We start from the raw sequence: 24,998 nt of genomic DNA, 5'->3' as shown, positions 1-24,998 counted from the left end.
CTACTTTATGATGTCTTGAGCACATGATAATTGACTATGATAGAGCTAATAGTTATTTTTTACATATTTGTCAAAATTATTAGATTTGAACTATGCAAAAGAAGATAATTATTTTTTATTTCATAAATTTTAATTTATTTTTTCATAATTTAAATATTGACGTGTCTCTTTTCCCTATTGAATGGAAATATGGCAACGGATATCATTTGAAGTGTTAGTTTCCAGTTAAGTGAGGCTATTATCGAGTTAAACAAACAGGAATTAAGAAAAAATTCTCTTTTTTTTTTTAAAAAATCCCTTCTTGTTCTTAATAAGTTATACAAAAATAACGAAAATGCTGCATTTGAATTGTGATGGGTGAGAGACCATTGGACCACGATGCAAGAGCCCATAGAAAACGCCCTTGAATAACAATGACATGTCAGATTTTGGCAAGAAGTTGGGTTTTGATGGGTCCAGAGTCTACAGACCAGAGTCCAGTGTTGTTTTAGAGCTAAAATAAATAAATAAATCATGAATCATCTAGATTAGCCTCCCTCCAGTTTTTGAAATCATGACAAATTAGGACCGGATCGAGTGGGCTAGTAGTCCAACGGACTCTACCGGTTAATTCTCACTTTTGAAATTTTCAAAATTAAAATAAAGAAAAAAATCAATTATGATGGAAATAATTTTTTTGTTTAAAGAGTATGATTCAAAATTTTTTTTCAATTAAAAAAAAAAAGACGATGGAGAAAGCTAGTTAGTGTCTAGAATCAAAAACTCACTTTGAGTAGGGATGATGGGAGTCCAGGGAAGGAGAAAAGGTTGCAAAATCATGAGCTAAAAAACATACTAGTATTAATAAAAGAATACTTGTCTCAAACGATTGAATAGCATCTCACTATAAATGTCAAATTAACAAATTTGGCAGCCCTACTAAAATAGAAATGATTAAGCTAGTTTATCATGATTCCAAGTAACCAAGAGCCCTTTACAGATAGATATTAAGATATTTATTGGACAAGCGGAACTACATCGACCATTCCAAACATTTCCAATACCAAGATCTTTGAAATGCAAAGACATTTGCTTTGCTTCTTGCAAGTTTCAAAGGAGAAACGTCAGAAAGATATTAAGTTTTTGACCATTGCATTCTCCAAACAAGTTACAGTTACAAGAACGTTTTTTACTTAAAATAAAAAAAATAAGTAACATATATTACATTATTAGGCAACTGTCTTTAAATTAAAATTAAAATATAAAAATTAATTAAAAAATATTTATTTATTTTAAAATTTTAAAATAGTTATTCACTCCTTTTGATCCTTTTTGCATTCTGGTTCTAGAGACCCAACCTCACGTAACATTTTAATTTCTTTCCCACTTCTTCCTTAGTTTTTGTCCTTCCTTCTCCACTCTGCTGCTGCCCCCAAAATTTCCAAATCGTGGTCCACTCTCTTTTCTCTCCCCTTTATTATGTCACTCTCGTACATGTTCTCTCCCCAATCCCTCTCTTCTCTTTATTTTTTGGATTGGAAACTCATTTTCCTTTGATCAAAAACCCCATCTCCCTTTTCCTCCCTCCTTTTTTCTCTAGCTAAAACGGCATCACTTTTAGCCCTCAGTTGCAAAAGAAAAATAAGAAAAAAATTGTCACGCCGGTATGTAAACAACTCATTACGTATCGATGAAAAGAAGAATCTGTCAAGGATCTTGCTAGAGATGGTCTTGCAATAATTGCTTCAGAAAACATTCTTATTCAATGGATTGAAACTCGCCATATTTATTACAAAATTAACAATCATATTTTGATGCTCTTTATGAAAAGCTATACCAGTTTTTAAATACTTGCACCGAACATTGGTGGGACAATAATTGTGCCAGTTTCCATGATCCCCTTGAATTCCTGTGTAAATTTCGGAGTCACATTGAGACAGACCTGCAAAGCTGACGGAATTGTGTTCAACATCGAATCCTTGCCGGCCAACTCCCCAATGACAGGCCTGAGATCATGTTAAAAACACATGTTAAGAATTACTAGTAGGAGTTAATATTGTCAGATAGGTTTGAGAATTTGAAAGAAAGCTATGGTTTACAGTGCAGATGTCATGACAGAGAAGCACTCCATTCCTTCTCTGTCGGCCAATAAGCTGACCATGAAAAATCTCGGCACAACAAACAACTGACCAGTCTTGACTTTGGTGTCCAAGACAAGCTTACGTGTAATCTGAATTTTGATAGAAAATTAGTAGAAGAAGAATAGAGAAGAAAGTAAGGCTTAAGGCGTGCTGTAACATATTTTTAATAGTTGTGTTTATTGTAAATATTTATTATTTATTTATTTTTATTTTATTATTTTTTAAGAGTTATATTTATTCTTAAACAGTCACACCTGAATATTTATCTTCCAACAAATATTGCAAACTATTCAACAATCTCCCATTAGTTTGTAATATTAATAGTATTATGCATAATAGAAAGTATCTTAAAGATTTGAACTTTTAATTAGTGTAGAAATTTTAAAGTTAAGACGAAGTTATTGATATCACAAGGATTGAACCTCAACTCCTTATGTCATAACCGAAAATATCACACACATAGTATAGTTATTATTTTTTTTAAGATTCTGCCAACTGCTTTAGCACTTATATGGCCTTGTGCTAATATTGGTTTCATGAATATTTACAAAAATAAACCCTTTTAATTCTTGGTTAGAGCGGCACCACTCCAATATTTATATAAGTGGAATTTGTATTTATGCCCCTGTTACTACAAGCATTTGATGTTTCCATTAAGAGCCTTTTGCTCATCCTTTTCTCATAACAATCGCACTAAATGTTCTAGAATTAGGCTATTTGAATATTCTAGAATGAGGCTATTTAATATAAAATTCAATGCATAATGATAGCATATAGTAACTTGTTATTACCCATTGAACTTTTATCGTTAGTTTTGCTAACTCAAAGTTGGGTTTCCATTACTAATGCTTTTAATTCAAGGGTTTTAGCCCCATTCCACTAAAAGTTGACTTTATAGCCTCTCTTGGCAAAGCTTTGGTAAGTGGATCAACCAAATTCTTGCAAGATTTAACATAAACGATTGTTATAATGCCATTTGAGATTAATTCTCTTATATAGGCATGTCGCAGACTTATGTGTCTAGACTTTCCATTATAAATCTTATTATGGGCTACACACATTGTAGCCTCACTGTCACAATATATGGAAATGGCTGGCATTGGTTGTGGCCACAACTTTATATCTAATAATAAATTTCTCAACCATTCTGCTTCTTTTCCAGCAGCTGCTAACGCTAAAAATTTCGATTCCATTGTGGAATGCGTAATACAAGTCTGCTTCTTAGATGCCCAACTAATGGCACCACCTTCTAAAGTAAAAATCTATCCTGATGTGGATTTATTGTCATTAATACTAGTTATCCAACTAGGATCAGAAAATCCTTCTAAAATACTAGGAAAACCATTGTAACAAATTTTCAAATTTTTTGTTTTCTTTAAATATCCAAGTACTCTAGTAATAGCCTTCCAATGATCCTTGCTAGGTTTACTTGTAAACCTTGAAAGTTTGCAAACAGCAAAGGCTATATCTGGTTTGGTATAATGCGCAACATACATAATGCTGCCTATGACACTGGCATCTTCTAATTGTGCCATAACTCTTTCACAATTCTTAGTCAATTTTATACTCGAATCATAAGGAGTATTAAACTCTTTGATTTCCAAATGACTATATTTGTGAATAATTTTCTCTATGTAATGTGATTGATTTAATGAAATCACATTTTGATCTCTTTTGACCTTAATTCCCAAAATTGTGTCAACTTCATTGAGATCTTTCATTTTGAAAACTGAAGTCAAATATTTCTTGGTTTCAACAATTCCAAGCATATTTGTACTAAAGATCAACAAATCATCTACATAAAGACATATGATTACACCATAGCTTTTTGTAAATTTAGAGTAAATGCATTTATCTGCATTATTATGTACAAATCCATTTGAAAGTATAGGACTATCAAACTTTTCATGCCATTGCTTTGGAGCTTGTTTTAATCCATAAAGAGATTTGATTAGTCTACAAACCTTCCTTTCATTTTCAGGAAGTATAAAACCTTCAGGTTGCTCCATATATATTTCTTCATTAAGATCTCCATTTAAGAAGGCAGTTTTAACATTCATTTGATGTACATGTAATTTATGAATGGAAGCCAAAGCCAAAAGTGTTCTTATGGATGTTATTCTTGCTACCAAGGCATAAGTATCAAAATAATCTATGCCTTCTTTTTGCGTGAAACCTTTGGCAACTAGTCTAGCTTTAAAGGTTTGCACTGAACCATCTGTGTTATATTTTCTTCTAAATACCCATTTACAACCTATGGGTTTTGATCCAGGAGAAAGATCAACCAAAACCCATGTTTTGTTTGATAAGATTGAATCCATTTCATCATTTATTGCTTCTTTCCAAAAAGCTACATCCCTTGAAGACATAGCTTCTTTAAATGTTTTTGGATCATCTTCAACGTTTAACAAAATAGGATCTTTTTACACACTTTGGTTCTATTTCCTTCCACAAGGAATGCTAATGCTTGTGAGTCAACAAAATCTGGATCTAAGTGCTTTCTTTTTATGGCTCTTTGACTTCTTTTCAGCTCAATTTGAGTATCAGCCCTTTTTCTTTTACTGGATGTATTATGAGAAGTCATATTACTTTGGTCACAACTTGGAATTAAGACATTTTGTTCACAATCTTTATTATTAAAGTTATACATAAATTTATTTTCAACAAATTCAACATGTATAGACTCTACAATAATATTTGATTGTAAATCTAAAATTCTATATGCCTTAGAATGTTGGGCATAGCCAACAAAAATGCCTTTTATTGCTCTGGGTCCAAGCTTTGTTCTTTGTGGTTCAGGAACTTTATAAAAACCCAAGCACCCCACACTTTAAGATATTCCAAGTTTGGTTATCTTTCATTCCAAAGTTCATAAGGTGAGACCTTAATACTTTTAGCAGGAACTTTATTCAGTATATGACATGTTGTTAATAAGGCTTCACCCTATAAATCGTGTGATAGATGTGCATTTAATAACATAGCATTTGTCATATCAACCAAAGTTTTATTTTTCCTTTCAGCTAATCCATTTTGTTGTGGTGAATAAGGAGCACTTTTTTGATGTATCAAACCATTTTCTTCACAAAAATTATCAAATTCTATAGGAAAATATTCTCCTCCTCTAACACTTCTTAGAATTTTGATTTTTCTACCTTTTTGGTTTTCCACAACAAATTTATATTCTTTAAATTTCTGAAAAGTTTCATCTTTTGTTTTAATTAAATAGACATAAGTGAACTTAGAATAATCATCTATGAAAGTTATAAAATATCTTTTTCCTCCTCTAGTTAACTTTTCATTTAATTCACATATATCAGAATGCACAATATCTAATAATTGTGAGTTTCTTTTTACACTACGAAAAGGTTTCTTTGTCATTTTTGCTTGTATACATATTTCACATTTTTCTAAATGCTAATGTTTGCATGCAATATAACCATATTTAGACATAAATTTCATGAAACCAAAATTTAAGTGTCCTAATCTAACATGCCATAATAAAGAATTAGACTCAACAATGTAAGCAGAAATTATATTTATTTCATCAATACTGAACTTGTACATGCCATTACAAAAGTATCATTTTCCTACAAATAGGCCACCCTTTGATACTATTACATTTTCAGATTCGATTACAATTTTAAAACCTTTTTTTGCAAGCAAACTAGCAGAAACTAAATTCTTTCGAATTTCAGGAACATGTAATACATTGAGTAACGTAAGCTTTTGTCCAGAAGTGAAGTTCAACTCAACAGTCCCTTTTCCTTCAATTTTGGTTGTAACATGATTTCCCATCAAAACATTTTCTGATTTATTAATTTTCATGTATGTCTTGAACAAGTTTTTGTCATTGCATACATGAATTGTAGCACTAGAATCTAGCCACCAATCTTTACTTTTATTGGAATCAACAACCATGTTCAATTCTGTTACCATTCCAATATTCATTGTAGAAACCATGGCAACCAATTCATTGACAGCCTCTTCTATTATGTTTGCTTTTTCAGGATTTATAGAACCAAAATTCTTTCCTACCTTCCTTGATCTGCATTCACTAATCATATGGCCTTTCTTTCCACAATGGAAACATTTTATATTTTTCTTATCTTTTTTCTTAAAGGTCTGTCTTGAAACTTTCAATGCAGATGACTTGAATTTCATAGAATTCTTTCCAAAATTTTTAGAATTCTGACTCACAAGATTTACCTTCGAATCAGAGGGCTGAAATAATGTATCACGAGCACGTGTTTCACATTCTATTTGCATCTGAGTCATGAATTGTTCTATTGATAGAGACTCCATAGAATGCAGAACCTTTTTTCTATAGTTATTCCAAGATTGAGGCAGTTTAGAAAGAATTGTACCTATTTGTAGTGCATCAGGAACCTTAACCTCAAGGTCTTTTAGTTTTGAAACTAAAACTTGTAAATTATGTACTTGATCCATGATAGGCAGATTGTCACTTATCTTAAACTCAAAATATTTTAAAGATAAAAATTTGTCAGTACCTCTTTTTTCGTTTTATAGGTAGTTTCTAAGGCTTCTCAAATTTCTTTTGGAGTTTTCAGATTTGAGTAGAGATCATATAGACGATCTGTCAAAGTGTTTAGAATGTGTCCACGACATATCAATTCATCTTTTTCACGTTTTTTTCTCTATGCCTTTTGTGCATCAGAGTCTTCAACAGTCGGTTTTGGAAGTGCAGTAAGAGTTGGATCGAAAACATAATAAACCTTTAAGGCTGTGAGCAAAAACACCATCTTATCTCTCCAACAGGTGAAATTGGTTCCATCAAACCAATCAAGTTTGATGAATTCTTGATTCATATGTTGAAATCTTGAATTTGAATTAGACTCCATTGAACACAACTCTTTAAAATTGATAGAAAATTAGTAGAAGAAGAAAAGAGAAGAAAGTAAGGCTTGAGGCCTGTAACACACTTTCAATAGTTGTGTTTATTGTAAATACTTATTATTTATTTTTTTATTTTATTATATTTTTAAAAGTTATATTTATTCTTAAATAATCACACCTGAATACTTATCTTCCAACAAATATTACAAACTATTCAACAAATTTTACCACTCCCATAGGAAACATAGAATACTTGTGCATCAGCAGTGTACATTGGTGAACGCGTGGCATTGGCTTTTAGTACCAAGAGATTGGCACTTAGCCCGACTTCCTCAAGCAGTGGAAAATCAGCCCTTGTCAATGTAGTAGATTTGCCTCCCTTTTTGACATCAACATCAGGCGATGCACTCTCCAGGTTTTTAGTCCATGTGTTGAAACTGTCCTAGTTAGGCTCAAGAATGATTTTTGCTTCTTCTTGGCTGAGCTTGATAAGCAAAACACCCTTTTGGCTATTGGCAAGTTTTTGTGCTTTTTTCTACATCTATGGTAGGTTCTAGCAATGACCTCAAGTGAGAAAGCTGACAAGTGACCGATAGCTCCGGTTAACAAGAAGTAGGAGATTGCACAGGGAAGACAGGCCTTGGACGCTTCACCCAGGAATAGCATAACCAAATCGAAACGTCCATGATTGTACCACCATGAGACTGATCCAAGGGGAATCGGTATAATATCTCCTTTCTTGAGGCCTATGAAAGTCATCTTACCCTTTTTGTTGGGTATTGTCAATCCAACTCCACAATCACCAACGAAAATGAATTGGAATTGCATTAACAGTTGTAAGACCTATGTTTGAAGTATATATAGAGAGAGATTAAAGGGGAGATAAGAAAAGAGGTCAATCAAGGAGATCTAAAATTAAATGATAAAGAAAATTATTTGAAATTTCTCTTTATAGCAACTTTATATTCACATTTGTTTTAATCTGTCTATATAAAACTTTGCATGTCGATATAGCAAATTCAATAATATTTTTTCCCTCAGGGCATGCTTGGTTGTGGGGAATGGAATAGTCATTCTTCCCTTATTCTTGTTTTTGATATAAAGTTGCATTTGATTCAATGGAATGACTATTTTTCAGAATAACCATTCCAAGAAAAGCCTGAATAGCCATTACCAAGGCCCCCTTGGTAATAGCTATTCCAAATTATTGGGAATAAGAAAAGAAGTTGATTAGACAAATATACTTTTTTACAATTTAAAAAATTACCTTATAAAAAAATACTAAATTTATTTTTTTTTCTCTCTTCCTCACTCCTTCTCTATCTAAAGCACAAAAGGCACAAAATTTTTTACTTCATTTTCAAAAAAAATAAAATGAAAATATTTAAATATATTTAATATATTGATATTATTTCACTATAATAAATATTATAAAGCATATTACTTAATATTATTATTTGAATATAATAAATGTAATAAAGAATATTAGTTAGTATTATTTAAATTTAATGAAGAATATATTTTATCTTTTAATATTAAATATTATTTAATTATAATAAAAGGTTTAATTATCTTTTAATACAAAATATTATTAAATTATAATAAAACTATGTTTATATTTTGGTGAAAATATTATTTAATTATAATAAAAGTTATTTTGATTTTATTGCTCAAAATATTTTTATCTTTTAACAAAATAAATTTTTTAATTTTAATAAAGAGTATTTATTTCTCATCATAGTTTTTTTATTTTTTAATTAAAAAAATTTTAAATTTTAATAAAAAGTATTTTCATCATTTACCTATTATTCCTTAATTATCCTTAAAATTATTCCTACCAACCAAATAATGGAATAAGTAATAATAGTAATTTCTATCTTATTCCATTTTCATGAACCAATTTACATAATAACTATTCTTTCTCTATTATATTCTCTTGAAATGATTATTCTATTCTCATTCTATCCATTTCAATGAACCAAACATACTATAAAAGATGAATGCTTGTCTTTTATCTGATATCTACGTTAGGATGCCCTTGAGCAAATGATATTTTATTTTATCGCGACAGTGTCGTATATATTTGAACAAAATGTTGGGTTTTGGTGGGTCCAGCCTCTAGAGACCAAGTCCAGTGGTCTTTTGGAGCTAAAATAAATAACAAAATCATCGACCGAAGGCTGTGGATCTCAGCTATATTGGTCTTCCTCAGGGTTTTTGGGAAATCAGACCAATTAAGATCCGTTCGGAGTGGGCTATTATTTCTAGACTTGAGGCCCAAACCTGCTGACCATAACTCACTATTGGAATTTTCAAAGAGAAGAATCAATAACGATGGAAATGAAAGAGGAACGATAAACAGTGTCTAGAATCAAAAACTCACTTTGAGTTGGGATCATGGGAGTCCGAGGAAGAAGAAAGGTTGCGAAATCATGGAATAAATCTCAGAACAAAAAAAATATTAGCATTAATAAAAGACTACTTGTCTCAAACGATTGAATAACATCTCACTATAATGTCAAATTAACAAATTTGGCAGCCCTACTAAAATAGAAATGATTTAAGCTAGTTTATCATGATTCCAAGTAACCAAGAGACCTCTACAGATGGATATATAATACAAGGGGAACTACATCTACAATTCCAAACAATTCCAATACCGAGATCTTTGAAATGCAAAGACATTAGCTTTGCTTCTTGCAAGCTTCAATGGAAAACAATATAAGTTATTGACCTTTGCATTCTCGAAACAAGCTAAAGTCTATCCTGTTTTCAACAACCAATTCCATTCCAAGTCACTTGCCATTGATCCTCTCCACAACAGTTATGAGTCCCTGAGTACCAAGCTTCCCATCCCCATTAGCCACCATTGCTGAAAACATCTGTTTACCCAGAGCAGCCCCAGGCAAAACCACCACTTTCCCATCATCATCTTCCTTCACAACATCCACTCCCAACCCCATATCCTTCACCATATACTCTGCAAACCCACCTGGCTTAAAGTCTCTCCTAATCATTCTCCCTCCAAATAACTCCATTGCCATTGACCCTGCGCTTCCTCCCCTAACCGCCTCCATATACTTCCTCAAATCCAACCCAGCTTTCTCCGCAAAAACAAACCCTTCACTTAACCCCATCAAATTAGCCCCCACCATTATTTGGTTCCCAATCTTACAACTCTGCCCGCATCCTGCTTCCCCCATATAAGTAACCCTTCCCATCAAATCAAACAAGGGTTTTAGCCACTCAACCACCGAACTTTCCCCACCGGCAAAAATAGCCAATTTCCCTTCTCTAGCTCCGATGTCACCCCCGGAGACCGGAGCATCAATCGACCAGCAACCCTTTTTACGAGCTGAAGCGTAGATCTCACGTGCCAGTGATGGGCTGCTGGTGGTGTGGTCTACAAGGACGGCACCAGGATTAAGGGTTGAAAGAACACCGTTGGTTTCTAAGACAATTTGCTTGACATCTTGTGGGTTGCCAACCATGGTGAAAACGACGTCGCATCGACGGGCGAGTTCTTGTGGGGAATCGGTGATATGGGCACCTTGGGATTGGAGAGACGAAGCTTTTGATGGGGTGCGAGCGTAGATGGTGAGCGAATAGCCGGCGGAGAGGAGGTGAGAAGCCATGGCTGCACCCATTATGCCTATCCCGATCCAGCCGATGCGGGTTTCGGCGGGGGAGATGGGTTTTGGATAGGGAGTTTCCATGGAAATTGGCGAGAGATGGAGCAGGTTGTTGTATATGTGAAAAGAGGTAGTAACTGATTGACTGATGATCGTAGCCGAGGAACGAAATTTAGGAGATTTTTAGCTTGGTAATTCCAGTAGTGGCTCGCACGTGCACAGTAGTTGCACGTTTCAATTGGAAAAAATGGTAACACTGGCAAAATGGCGTCATTTATCAAATAATCCTCTATGTGCCTTATGTCAGCGGGAGGAAGAGTCTGTGATGCATTTATTGCGTCATTGTCTATTTACTAATGCTATTTGGCTACGCTTATTACCTCAAGGGCTTCATGGCTTCTTTTATGAATCGAGAATAGCTGATGGCTTCGCTTTCAATCTCTCTCGGTATAAACTAGTGATTAACGATGTCCCCTGGGTAATTATCTTTGTTATTACTTACTGGCACATATGAAAATGGAGGAATATTTTTGTTTTTGAAGGTAAGTGGATCTCAATGAGAGATGACTGAATGCAACCCTAAGCTTTGTGTCATCCGTAAACAATTCTTGTTACATATATGGGAATTTTGGAGTAAATGCAAGTAGAAAAGAAAAGGTTCTGGTAGGATGGACGGCTCCTCCACTTGGCTGCTTAGCATTGAACTCGGATGTCTCATTTAGAAGGTCAACGGGTTATTTACCACAGGTGTGGTGATTTGGGATTCTAATGAGGAATGGCTTTGATGATTTTACCATTAAACTTCGAAGATACACGGCATATTGAGCTGAATTATGGGTTGTCTACAAAGGACTTTATTTAGCTTGAGAACTAAGCTTTCAAAAAATTGATTTTCAAGTCGATAATAAGTTAGTCGTGCACGCCATTACTTATTGTCATCCTTGCTCTAATTTGGATCTAATTCAAGCCATTCATCTATTTTTTTGAAGGTATTAAAAAGTTAATACATGACACATTTTCAAATAGGCTAATATGATAGTCGATTGGATGACAAATAAAGATTTTGTCGTAAACAATGACTATGTCTTTTATAATGTTCTTTCAATAGATACTAAGAAACTATTATTGAATTAAATATTAAAGATTTATTTTTCTTGTCTAATTAAAATTTAATAAATATTTTTTTCCTTAAAAGAAACTACCTTTTTTTATATCATGTACTCAAATAATCGCAATACATTGCAATACATTCAAAGGGAAAAATTAAAAAAAAAGCAAATAAATAAATAAAATCCACATATCATAAAATTTGAACATGGGGTCTTAAAAATAAAGATCCCAAGCTACAGCAAAACGAGTATCCTACTTTTGCAATTATTTGTTAATCTTTAGAAAAAGAAACCTGTAAATCTGGTGTCATACAGGTGCTTAGTTTTCTTAAGTTTATTCAATTAGAGGTAGGAATTCATTTGTCTTTCTTTTGTCACTAGTATTTCATTGGTGATGTTATCCAATATTCAATGGTTCAGATTTTCTGTGTCACGCAAGGTGAATAAAGAACTCCTACTAGTAATATATCCATTCCTCTTTTTCCTGGTGCGCAGAATCCCGAGACAGGCTGTCATGTTTCCGAAAGTGTTTTTTCTCAGATCTCAACTCAGTTCCTACTGTTGACCACCGGAAACTTGATCTACATCCAAAGCCTTCAAACTCCTAACAGTTAACAGTTGCTTGTACTTCAGCAATCTTCATGGAAACTCCTTATAGACAACCAATCTCTCCAACCCAGACACGCCTTGGTTGGATTGGAACTGGCATCATGGGCGCTCCCATGGCCTCTCGGCTTATCTCTGCGGGCTACTCTCTGATCATCTACACTCGCACTCAATCGAAAGCCCTTTCACTCCAATCCCTAGGTGCCCGTATTGTCAATTCTCCCCGAGTAGTTGCTCAACATTCGGACGTTGTTTTCACCATGGTTGGTAACTCCAAAGATGTTCGATCAGTTGTCCTTGAGTCCAATGGCATTCTGTCAGGTTTAAATCCTGGAGGTGTCATTGTTGACATGACAAGCAGCCATCCTGCTCTTGCGCGTGTAATTTTCTCTGCTGCACGTGCAAAAGGTTGTTGGTCAGTTGATGCTCCCGTATCCGGGGCTGACGCTGGTGCAAGAGAAGGGACACTAGCAATATTTGCTGGTGGTGATCCTGATATTGTGTCATGGTTAAAACCACTGTTTGATATCATGGGAAGAGTTACGTATATGGGAGAGGCAGGGTGCGGGCAGAGTTGCAAGCTAGCGAATCAGATTACAGGTAGTGCTGTTTTGGTGGGGTTGAGTGAAGGGTTAGTGTTTGCCGAGCGAGCCGGGTTGGATTTGAAGCAGTTTCTGGATGCAGTGAGAGGAGGGGCAGCAGGATCAAAGCTGATGGAGTTGTTCGGGGAGAAGATGATTGAGAGAGACTTTAGGCCTGGTGGATTTGCTGAGTATTTAGTGAAGGATTTGGGGATGGCATTGGATATGTTAGAGGAGGGTACTGAAGATGAGAGAGTCACCGCCTTGCCTGGGGCGGCATTGACCAAGCAGTTGTTTGCTGGGATGGTGGCTAACGGAGACGCCAAGCTTGGGCTTCAAGGTCTAATAACTGTAATAGAGAGGATTAACGGCAAGTGAGGTGAGTCCTATGTCTTCATGGTTCCCCTTTATTTGCAGTTAAACAGCCAATTCGAAAAGGGAAGGGATGTTAATGAGTTTTATCGTTGCTCCATCCTAAACGTGTGGCCAGGACTAATGTAGTAATACTCCGGGGTCTCCCACTTTGTTTTTCTTTTCAGACTCCATGTGAATGTTGTATAAGAGTAACAATTTTGTTACTTGATTCTGATTGATCATGAATTGATGACCGCATGATTAGAGTGGCTTCAGGATTCGCCATTGCATCTCTTCACAGTTGTGCCATTCATGCATTTTTGTGATCTAGCTGCATCAAATACCATCCCCATTAGTTTGATCAAAACCCTCTCCATAAACAGCCAAAGAAATACCAAGACTAATAGAAACGCAAATTCAAGTAGCACAGAAACCATGTGCTAACTGATACCTCAGATTAAAAATCATGGCATTGGCCCTGCCCTGGTTGCCCTTTCACCAAGAGTAGTCTGTTTATAATGGTATAAAAATAAAAAGGCATTAATGCAACAAACAAACAGAAAATGTTTTGTTTTTTGTTTCCCCAGTTTGTACACACCACGGTATTAAATAAGGAAAAGATAAGATCACAGATCACATCGAAACATGAAGAATGTGCCAATGAGCTACAGCATTGTGAACAGCGATACTACCTAAACTACAACCTTGTCCCCGTCGTCAATGGGTATTTAGAAAATGTCTTCTGGAAAACTTAATGCAGCATTCTCAAGACTAAAGCTATTCTCTTCGTTACTTATATTTAGATTCACAGGCACAAAGCTACCAGCAAAGATAAAAAAAATGGTGTCTCAAACAGATTCAGCCACAAGAGAGAGTGTGATAGTCGTGATGGATGCTAATAGAAACAAAGGAATGGTGGACGTGGTTGACTGGGCTCTTAAACATGTTGTTCGCCCCAAGGACACCGTGATTGTTGTCGGAGTTCTAGCTGATATACGAAAGAAGAACTCTTCTTGCTTTCCCATAAACATGGGGATTAACATCTATGGAATATGTGAGCTTTATATCTCACAAACTTCCTCCTTTTGCTACTCTGTTTGTTTGAATAGAAAATGATTTCTCAAATATAATTTTTTTGATAAGCAGTAAACATGTATATGATTGTCAAGGTAATATAATCCATAGACACAAATTTTTAAAGAAAATTATTTACCTCAAATGCAATTTCTTTTGCAAAACCTGCGATTGTTGATACATTGAACGAAGTGCTCTATATGTCATGGCCTCATAGGTTTAAGTGCATACTGGAAGACAGAAAAATAAAGTAGTATTTGTTAAGCATTTGGCTTGTCATCAAGATCAAAGGCTATGTAAGAGATCAGGGTTGTTCAATTATTTGACTTAGATTTGATAGTCTTAGCTCAAGATTCTTCAGGCTGAAAAAGGTTTTCAGAAAAATGGGTGTCCAAACTTTGGTTATAATATGGTACCTGACTAGACTCTCCTGCTGGCATTTCTTGGACTGGTATTAATTCTTTCAATCCTTTTGATACTCAATATTATCATTCAAGGTGGAATCCAGCCTCAAGTTTTGCAGGAAAATTAGTTGTGTCAGATGCACCAGCCTGCAGAATATTATGGGTTTGTAATTCAGCTATGTCCATAATAGGCATGCTAAATATAGATGTTAAATTGCAGTGGAAAAATTGGAGTTTTCATCCGGACACCCAGAAGCGAAACCTAGAGAGCTTGGAGAAGAAATTGAGAGAAAAAGGGAACAATGCCAGGCTAACCTCCAGCCATTCTATCGACGATGTAAAAGAAATGAGGTAGGTGAATCTTATTCTTATTGGTAGCAAAACGATTTTACTGGCATCTATCCTCAAACATTGTACTGCTCAGGTGAAGTTGGAGGTCAAACTTGCAGCAGGATTATGTCCTAATGAAATAACACTCAAAGAAGCAGAAAACTCTAACACACGTTGGATTGTTCTAGACAGGTGTTCATGCCCCTGATCCTTTAAAGCCTAAAAAAGGAAAAATCTTTTCTATTATTTTTATTTAGCAACAATTATCCTGTTTAGTATTGTTTTGCATTTTAATGCATAAAACATTGCCAAACTGCAAAAGTGTATTGACAAGTGTTGTGATATTCTTTACAGCCACTTAAAAGAGCACAAATTGTATATATATTGGCATGTAGGATGCAATGTTGCAGTAATGAAAGGAAAAGATGTTGCCACCTTGATGCTATCAAGAGCTTCCAAGCCTGACTCCTCTCCTGCAAGTTGTGAAACAGCTGATGACGAAACTTGCCCCGACAATCAACCTCTGAACGATCAGAAAAATGGAGACCAGAATCCCGTTGAGGAAGGGGAATCATCAATACCACCGCCTCCGAAAGGTCCCTGTTGGTATCCATTGCAATGGAGAGCGGGTTTTCCTCGACATTTTTCTCTGAGTGAAATTGAAGTGATTACAAATGGTTTTGCTGATACAATATATGGTAAGGAATACTATGAAGGTGTATTGCAGAATACACATGTTATAGTCAAATCTTTTGAAGATGATGAACGGTTTTGGTCAATGCTTGCGATCCTTCTCCGGTTACGCCATCGCAATGTCATGAACATTGTTGGATATTGCTGCACCCGCACAAACAGATTACTTATACACGACTATCCAAGTTTGGGTAATATTGAAATGAACTTGCAATGTAAGATACCTTTCTCGCTTACACCACCACGCCCCCCACTTTAGTCACCTACACTACTTATGAAAAAATAGTTTTTCACTCCCTACTTTGTTTCATCAAATTGAAGTGCAGTATCTTCATGGCTTTCCTCTTCGTTTTTGGACTCTACGGCTTTAGAGCAGAGCATTCTTAACTTGTCTATATATTCTGCAGGTGTTACATCGGCTAGTAACCTGTCTTGGACAACAAGGTGGTATACTGCTATAGAAATAGGTTGCAGCTTGCGCTATCTTCACGAAGAATGTCCAGATGGGCCAATTGTTCACCAGTCTGTCTGTTCAACAAACATTTTCTATGCTCATGGTTACTCTGCGATGGTAAGTATATAGAACTATATCATGAGGCACAACTTAAAAGACTGAGTTTTATGTTCATGTGAAAAATAGGAAAAAATAATCTAATACAATCAACTTGCTATGTCTCAATTCCATTATTATTTTCCTTATTTTTCTTCGTCAATTCATGGGCCTGATATCTCTCAGTTTTGTATTAGAATTTAGCATAGTAACTGACTTGTGGCTTTTTATAACATTCAAGCTGGGCAATTTTATAACTGCCAAGTCGCTCAAGGATGTTCCCTGTAATGGGAAGTCAACAGTCAAGTAAGAAAACTTTTTTAATATGATTTGCAGCTTTAATCAATTTCAATCAGTTTTAACTTCTTCATATGTTGGAAGTTTACACATCTTCCCTGTGACAATATTTTTGCTATTCACGTCCTTGTCATTTGAACCTATTTGGTGGGTGAAGACGCCTAAACCTAGAGGAAGACAAGTGCCTTTCTATGGACTTACATGACTATGGAATGTTTCTTGTGGAGCTTATAACTGGGAAGATAACCAATCGCTTTCCACATGAAAGCGAGGGTCAATCCTTGATAGACTGGGTAAGATGTCTGCCCAACTAGCTTCTTGTGGTAACATTTTTAACTGTTTTGAGGAGTTTCCAAATGAAAACGTGTATGCAATATAGTGTTATCCATATGCAGATGTCGATTCTTGGAAGTTTGTATATGACCCACTGATACTTTCCCTATTGTAAAGCAGGCGCTGCCACTTCTAGAAAGTGGTTCACTCAACCAAGTGATGGATCCGAGATTGACGGATAAGGATGATGATTCAAGGGTTGTTCAATACATGGCTCGGGCTGCTTTGCTCTGTCTGAAAAACGATCTGGGTCACAGGCTTTCCATAAGCGAGGTAAGATTTTTAGTTTTATGTTTCATATTCCTGCTTGCAATAATAATACTGGTTGGAAATCCCCCAACGTAGGAGTTTCATGTCACTAAAAATAGCTCTGTTTATATTATCATTCGTTTTTTCCTCTTTTTGGAATTGCTGATTATATTGTCAGGCTGTCACCGTAGTCTAATTCATTGTCCAATATTGGCAGGTCTTAGCTGTGGTTCGAGGAAAGCAGATTGCAGTGCTTTGGTTTTGAATTAATAAAAAAGAGTTCGTAAATTCTTGTTTGTAGGTATTCAGGTCAAAAGAGGAACTCTTATTGCTTGTAAAAGAATATTGTTAAAGGAACTGAAAGCAGCATTACTATAGATAATGCAGACTACATATAGATATATATTTTATGAAAGAGGGAGGTCCGTACATGCAGATTTCGTGATTGGGAATGCTGGTGAGCTTTTCTAGAGGAACTCAGATATGAACAAACGAGAAAAAATGGATAATGCGATCATAAGCGCGGCATTTAAGCAAGTTTCGCTAGTCAGCAGCTTAAACTGAGGAAGAAACTCACTTGATACAGTTTTCCAGTTAGTTGATATTTCTTGGTTCATTTGGCGTCATAAACTCAGAGCTAGCAGTTGCGTTATAAAACCTCCATGTAGTTTGTCTAATCTTAACACAGATCAGCAATGCCAAAATTTCTCTCGAAAAACCAATTTGAAATTTGTCTGTCCCATTGAAACAAACTCTGGATTTTAGATATCCTCGTTTAAGTGACAATGGTGGCGGAGTTATTCAAGTGTTTCTCCCTTCAGAGCTTATTCTTGTTTGCAGAAGAACCAATCTCCTTTAACTATTGCTTAATTTCATCGGCTTTTATTATAACCATGGTGCCGTATTACACTACTAGAGTACAGTACTTTGTTTACCCCTTAGATTTCAACTGCTATTGTCCACCCGATAACTTGAGAGGCATACTTGACTATTTCGTTGAATATTTTGAGACATTCAACATTTTTGACAGACAAAGCATCGATTTCCAAGTGAAAGTGTACGAAAGAGCAGGTGTGGGAAATGAATCCTGTGTACCTCGTTCAGTTCATGAGATTCCATTTAATGGTTCTTTGAGCGGTGCTCGGGGAAGAGATTGAAGAAGTTCTCTTTACAGCTGTGAGAGATCTTCTCTCCAAACACAAAATAGATCCTAAAAGCATTGATATTCAGGTATCAAATTGTAGCATTTTCTGTCCCACTCCGTCCATTACGGCCACGGTGATAAACAAGTTCAGGTTTCGAAGCGACATAAAGAGCTTCACCCATAGTGGAATGGGCTGCAGCGCTGGGATCTTGTCAATAGGTTTAGTGAAAGATCTCCTCAAAGTTCACAAGAACTCTCTGGCTCTGGTGCTCAGAATGGAAGCTATAACACCCAGTTTTTATACGGGTAAAAATAAATCCATGCTGGTAACCAACACTTTATTTGCATTCGGAAGCGGCTTTAAGACTAACAGTGCAGTCTGGAAATGCATTTCAGAACTTGATCACAAGGAAACAAACGCATGGTCTGACAGAATTCATCGGCATCCTGTGGATATTCCGAGTGTTTTAGACCATTGACACCACAAAGGTCTCCTATATGTATCTTGTTATAAATATGAGTTTTCTCTGTTTCGTAAATGGTAATCTTACGTTTATTTAAGATAGGTTCAGCTGTCAGCATCCTTCCGACTCATAGAAAGTGTATCCCAATTTCCAATTTCATTTCAAGGTAAAGGAATCGGTTCAGATTCTTTTGTAGTAACTGCCAGTCAGTCTGCCACAGAAAGTCACGGTTTTCCAACTTACCACAGGCTGGCTCTATGTGGCTCTCTATCCAACTTTGAGGGGTTTGGACCCTGTGAAAATGGACATGGGCTTAGGCTTTTGATTCCGTAGGTAGTCCCGGGACCCTCACCAATCCATGAACAAGGAGGAACAGGTGTGGAGTAGGGTACTTGGGTCAGAGGATGGGTGCCATAAACAATCCTAAATCTAGAAGATTGAAACATGCCATACCTATAGACCAGCGTGCCTCATCACTTTCATCCACATCTCCTACATACATCATTTTCTTTACGGTTTCGTTTTCAATAAGCAATCTTCAAAACACTCACACTGTTAACTTAACAAATTGATGGTGTCCAGGAAAAATGAAAAACTAAGACTACAAGATACTTAAACACAAAGGAAACAGATTTTCTTAAAATCAGAACCAAATTAGATTAATTGACTTGAATTGTCTCGTTCAATTTACACTATTTTGTTAAATGCTGATCCATCCATGATCTAAGTAGACCTTGACACTTTTGACATCATATGCTGCTTGGACAATATCTCTGCAGTGAGCTGGCGACCTAATAACTGAGAGTTCTTAAGTATCATGTTTCTTGTTGATGAATCAACAACATATCCATGACCTGGCATCCATTGCAGCAACTGCAGAAGCAATTCCTTCTTTTCAGGCTGACCAAGATATCTTGATATGGCCATCTGAAACAGTCCCTGAGTGAAACCAAATAAATTAAAAGATTATCATACTATGAATCTATGATCCACAGAGTCAAAGTTACAACAGAAGCAAGAGCTATTGCTCAGTTTCCATGAAATTCACACTGAGCTTTGGGAAGTAGGCCTAGGCTTGATTGTGTTTCAAATGTATCATCCCAAGCTTTAGTTTGACCATCTTTTCTATGGCAATATAGATTAAAATTAATTCCACTACAATACAGATGGATCTATTCTAAGAATCTCCGGGGTTGATTTTGAGGGCAAATTTGCCATTTTCCAGCTATCTATTTTGATGCTGTAATCTTAAAACTTGGATAGACAAGTTGAAGTGAATTCAATCCAGCAGATGAATAAGAAAAATAATAAGATCCTATTGGCTCTTTCAACACCTAGATACACCATTCTGATTATCTAATGCTGTCTATGTATCAGAACACAGAATTCCAGAAACAAGCAACAATTCTGCAACTCAGACAGGTTCGCCTCTTATATAAAAGTAATGAATCAAATTAATTAAAGACATAACTAACTACCTGATCAATCTTATAGCCAGAACCATGAAGAACCTTCAGGACATCGTTTATCATGTTGATATTACCTAACTTCATGAATGCAGTTGCAAACTTTGTTATAGCAGGTTGAGAGATCAATTCTGCATTATCCTGGTAATAAAGTAATTTAAGAAAAATAAATTAAAATATAAAGGGGAACAGTAGATCTAAGAATTTGCAAAGCTACAACCCCTACCTTGACTACTACATATGCATCTTTGAGAAGTTGTCCAGCTATTAGAATATGCAGAATTTTCTCGTGAAGGGCCTTGCACATTGTTCTTTTGCTATACCTCAACATATTGTAAACAGAAAATGCTTCCAAATGGGCTTTCATTTTACCAAGTTGAAAAATTAAGGAGGAGCAAAGTTCCTGCAAATAACAAAGAATTATAAGTTTCTAATGTGCTTCCTTAGTTTAACTTGATTCCAAAAAAAAATAAGATGCGCATATCAAGTACTGAAACTCATTCCATCATCATTGCCATGCACTAACAGTAGAACTCTCATTGAAATAAAACTAATAACAAGTTTGGTAGACACCATTTAACATGACCTATGTCAGTAAGTAACAAGTTCAGCAGCAACTTCAATGACCAAAAGTTGAGCAAAAAAGATTGAAAAGAAACAGCCTGTACACACATTTGCACAAAAAGTACGGTTGGAGATTAGAATTATGTGGTGGATGAAAAGAATCATTCTAAAGATTATTATTATGGCAGTTAATGCAGTAACAATGGCAGGCAACCAAATTAGATAGTCCCATAAGACTGGAAATATAAAACATTGTTCTGAAAGAATGAAATAAGTTCTCAGAGTGCTCTAGACAACGTCACAGTGAAGAAGCTCATAGGGTTAGGTCAGTTGTGCCGTTGTCTAACTGTGATTTGCAATTTAGGAACCAAGAAAAGAGTTGCACATTATATTTGCTGAGGAAAAAAAAAACAAAAGAAAAGAAAAGAGTTGCACACTAGCATTCTTAATAACATCTACAAAATTAGAATTTCTCATACCTCCTCTGGATGATAGCCTTTACCATGCATGTCCTCCATGGTCTTATAAGCAAGAAGATATAATTTCTCCTTACAGAAATATTTTATCAGGATATGAAAGGTGTTATAATCTGGACTGATTGCAAGTTCATCCATCTTCTTCATTGTTTGCATTACACTCTCCATCTCACCCGCTCTGCAGTAGGCACAAAGCATTGTATTTAACATTACCAGGTCATACTTGTTATACTGGGCTTCAAAATCTTGGGCCAACTCCTTTGCCTCTTCAAAAAGCCCAGCTCGGCACAGAGCTGAGATCATGATGCTATGAGAATATCCATCTGCAGCATATAAAAACGTTTCCAAGTACTGGGAATCAAAACAAGGGGAGATGAAACTTCAACATAGCATGCAAAACTATAATCACAAGGAAATCACATAGATCATTATTCTTATTTCTCAGTGATGCAAGGTAAGCATGCCTTAAATCCTTAGGCAGTGGTCCTTCATCTCTCAGTACTTAACAAAGGTAGGCTCAATCTCTTAAAGGAAACTCACCAGATTTGACACATTTTTGCTGCATTTCAACAAAAACTGATCTTGCTTCATCTAGACGCCCAGCTTTTGAAAGACCATCCATCAATAAACAGAAAGGCATCTACATATCGATTTGCATCTAATGAGTCAAGATATTCACTTATAAAACCATGAAAGAAAGGTAATCGATGATTGCTGCAGCTGATAAAGCTTAAACATACATCAGCCAGTTATAGACAAAAATGATATTGAAACTTTAAACTCATATCTTTATTAAGGTTCACATCTCATCTTTGACCAGGCACCAACATGAGACAAAATTGTTCAAAGTACCTCATCTTCAGCGTAGCCCAAAGCTTCCAATTCAGCTAATAGTTTTGTTGATTTTTCAAACAAGCCTCCTCTAACATATACCTTTAATAAAGTTGTCAGTATAACCTGCAAGCATTTTCAAAATAAGATAAAAGAACATAAATTTATATGCACCTCACACTAGCTATACCCCTAATGCAACTTCGAAATCTGACGAGATAACACAAAAAACAAACCTTGTTTGGTACTAACCCTGAAGATTTCATTTGCTCCACCAACTCATCAGCCTTACAGTAATTTCCATCATAAGAGTAAGCATTAAGTAAAGAGCTGTAATGATATAAATTAGGTGAATGACCTTCCTCCCTCATCTGGTTAAAGTAGTTTTGAGCTTCTTCATGAAGACCACTCGAAGCACAAACAGCCAAAAGAGTTCCATACATCACACTGTCCATTTTCAAACCATTATATTTCAACTCCTTAATCAACTCTAACGCCTTAGAATGCCCATGTTTGATTTTAATGCAACCTGCCAACAACTAAGGATGGCAAAACAATAACAACCATTAAAGTTTTGTACTACAATTTGGCTAATGTTGAAATTCGCTAAACCATAATTAAAACTGCATAATTTGAGTTGCATTATTAGGCGTACCGTGTTATAGGTGACAGAATCTGGGGTTAGGCCATCCTGCTTCATCTTATCAAACAATTTGATACCACTCTCGAATTTGCCATTCCTAACCAAAGAACTAAGCAGAGAATTACATATAAAAACATTGATTCTAGTTGATTCATCCGGAATGCTATTGTAAATTTCCAAGGCTTTAATAGGGCTGAGTTTTTTCCCCATAATTTTTATATAACTGCTATAAGATGAACCATTGGTCTTCCCATGCTGCTGCATCCAAGCAAATAGCTGCAAATGCAATTATCCCAAAACATAGAATCAAACTACATTCAACCAAAATACTATTTGATATTGAAAACATATAAACTTTGGGTACCTCAGAAAGATGGTGCCATTTGCCTAACTTCCCGAAATGTCGTATAATTACATTCAAGTCTTGCGGCTTTAAAATTCCACCAAAATTTTGAAGGGCAGAGTTCAAATCAGAAGATTGTTGGACTTCAAGAAGAGCGGATTTTCTTTGTAAGTAAGACTTGGAGTGAGGCCGAGTAGGATTGGGTTCTTTAACGGGAGTTGCTGTCGTTGATGTTGCCGAGTTGAGATTAGAGATGCTGGCTCTTGGGGTGGGAGGGGACAGGGAAGGAATTCTGGGAAAAGACGACGGTGATGGAAAGGTGAGAATTTGGAGGTGAAACCCAGTACCAAGAAGGGATGATATCTCCATCTAAAGATAGTTTTGTCGAGTGTTTTACTTATGTCTGGTTCAGTTTTGAACGTTGTAAAGATTGTTCAGGTCGGATGGACGTTTGGGAATGTCGGTTCACCGCGGGTAACCGACTATTCCGGGTTGGCTTGGTAACCCTCTCGATATTTGTAGCAATAAGCAAGATTTTTAAGTAATTACATTATTATATTTTTATGTAATCATAAATATCTACTAAAATTTTGTTTGTGGATTTTTGCAGATAGAAAATTGTTTTTATATATGCACATATATATCTAGGTTAAAATATCCTAGTAGTTTATGTATTATGTATTTTTTTTATTTAATCTTTCTATTTAAAATTATAATAATTTAGTTTATTAATTTTAAAAATTACTCCAAAGTATTTTTTTTTAACGATATTCAATTCAACTATTAAAGATGATGATGTCAGAACTGATGTGATATTGACGTGATAAATTTTGATGATGTGACAGCATATGTGTGGTCAACATACTGATGTGGCAAGTGCCACATCACCCTCATCATCTGAAAATGTTAATGCCATGTGGCTTTGACATGCAGACATGTAAGAGAGATTAAATTGAAAAAAAATATGATACAAGGATTAAATTGAATAAATATTTAGTATATAGGAATTAAATTGAATTTAAAAATATAATTTTTTTTAAAATATAAAGAATATATATATTTTAGTTCACGTTTCAAATTATTAAGTGTATTTTCTTATTAGTATCATTTCAATAATGCATATATTGAACTAATATAAAAATATATATAAATGGAGCCATATATTAGCTATATGCTAATTGCTTTCAAATGTACTTTAATAGTTACATGGCTCCATTTCAAATGTATTATTTAATCAAGTATATATTATAACTATCAAAGTACCTTTAAAAGCAATTAGCATAAAGTTAATATATGGCTCCATTTCAAATGTATTATTTAACCAAATTATATATTATATCTATCAAAATATCTTTGAAAGCAATTAGCATAAAGTTAATATATGGCTCCATTTCAAATGTATTATTTATAATATAAAGTATATATTATATGTATACTTTGATAGCTCTATGGCTTCATTTCAAATGTATTATTTAATCAAGTATATATTATAACTATCAAAGTATCTCTGAAAGCAATTAGATTAAAGCTAATATATGGTACCATTTCAAATGTATTATTTATAATATAAAGTATATATTTATGTATACTTTGATAATTGTATGGCTCCATTTCAAATGTATTATTTAATAAGTATATATTATAACTATCAAAGTACCTTTGAAAGCAATTAGAATAAAGCTAATATATGGCTCCATTTGTATTTTTGTTTTATATTAGTTCAATATATGTATTATTGAAATGATATTAACAAAAAAAGACATTCAATAATCTTAAAAGTGAGCTAAATATATATATATATATATACTTTATATTTAAAAAATATATATTTTGGGTTTAATTTAGTCCAAGGAACATATTGTTCTTCAATTTAATCCCTCT

General features: G+C 35.0%; 5 protein-coding genes and 1 pseudogene across 6 annotated transcripts; 3 read left to right on the top strand and 3 right to left on the bottom strand.

The window, feature by feature from the left end:
* Positions 1-1,822: 1,822 nt before the first annotated feature.
* LOC148763944 (cocosin 1-like) lies at positions 1,823-7,802 on the bottom strand (annotated as a pseudogene).
* Positions 7,803-9,418: 1,616 nt separating this feature from the next.
* LOC18607803 (putative 3-hydroxyisobutyrate dehydrogenase-like 2, mitochondrial) lies at positions 9,419-10,817 on the bottom strand. Its single transcript, XM_018114511.2, has one exon. The coding sequence runs from the start codon at positions 10,688-10,690 to the stop codon at positions 9,770-9,772; it is 921 nt and encodes a 306-aa protein (XP_017970000.2). The 5' UTR covers positions 10,691-10,817; the 3' UTR covers positions 9,419-9,769.
* Positions 10,818-12,127: 1,310 nt separating this feature from the next.
* On the top strand, positions 12,128-13,528 carry LOC108660984 (putative 3-hydroxyisobutyrate dehydrogenase-like 3, mitochondrial). Its single transcript, XM_018116412.2, has one exon. It carries the CDS (start codon positions 12,357-12,359, stop codon positions 13,278-13,280), a length of 924 nt encoding a protein of 307 aa, XP_017971901.2. The 5' UTR covers positions 12,128-12,356; the 3' UTR covers positions 13,281-13,528.
* A 148-nt stretch (positions 13,529-13,676) lies between these two features.
* On the top strand, positions 13,677-17,563 carry LOC18607802 (protein CYTOSOLIC ABA RECEPTOR KINASE 7-like). Of its 2 annotated transcripts, XM_018116411.2 has the most exons (9): positions 13,677-14,310; positions 14,955-15,085; positions 15,159-15,256; positions 15,419-15,972; positions 16,165-16,328; positions 16,549-16,613; positions 16,762-16,897; positions 17,058-17,210; positions 17,404-17,563. In XM_018116411.2, exons 1-9 carry the CDS (start codon positions 13,992-13,994, stop codon positions 17,449-17,451), a joined length of 1,668 nt encoding a protein of 555 aa, XP_017971900.2. In that variant the 5' UTR covers positions 13,677-13,991; the 3' UTR covers positions 17,452-17,563. The 2 variants fall into 2 exon arrangements, with proteins under 2 accessions (XP_017971900.2, XP_088660015.1); XM_088803889.1 differs by lacking the exon at positions 15,159-15,256.
* Positions 17,564-17,758: 195 nt separating this feature from the next.
* KCS7 (3-ketoacyl-CoA synthase 7) lies at positions 17,759-18,809 on the top strand. The gene is given in 2 exon segments (XM_018114844.2): positions 17,759-18,331; positions 18,333-18,809. Coding segments are annotated over 2 exon segments (837 nt in total). The 5' UTR covers positions 17,759-17,971.
* Positions 18,810-19,426: 617 nt separating this feature from the next.
* EMB3103 (Pentatricopeptide repeat (PPR) superfamily protein) lies at positions 19,427-23,618 on the bottom strand. Its single transcript, XM_018116565.2, has 9 exons — positions 23,139-23,618; positions 22,787-23,050; positions 22,368-22,670; positions 22,153-22,257; positions 21,841-21,940; positions 21,304-21,623; positions 20,487-20,663; positions 20,273-20,401; positions 19,427-19,733 (listed from the first exon to the last, which is right to left on the bottom strand). The coding sequence occupies exons 1-9, from the start codon at positions 23,484-23,486 to the stop codon at positions 19,518-19,520; spliced, it is 1,962 nt and encodes a 653-aa protein (XP_017972054.2). The 5' UTR covers positions 23,487-23,618; the 3' UTR covers positions 19,427-19,517.
* Between the last annotated feature and the right edge of the window lie 1,380 nt (positions 23,619-24,998).

The sequence above is a fragment of the Theobroma cacao genome, chromosome 2, assembly GCF_053813885.1.
Source record: "Theobroma cacao isolate CCN51 chromosome 2, ASM5381388v1, whole genome shotgun sequence".
Taxonomy (NCBI): domain Eukaryota; kingdom Viridiplantae; phylum Streptophyta; class Magnoliopsida; order Malvales; family Malvaceae; genus Theobroma; species Theobroma cacao.
Note: the sequence above shows the minus strand (reverse complement) of the source record. Positions and strands in the feature narration are given on the sequence as shown.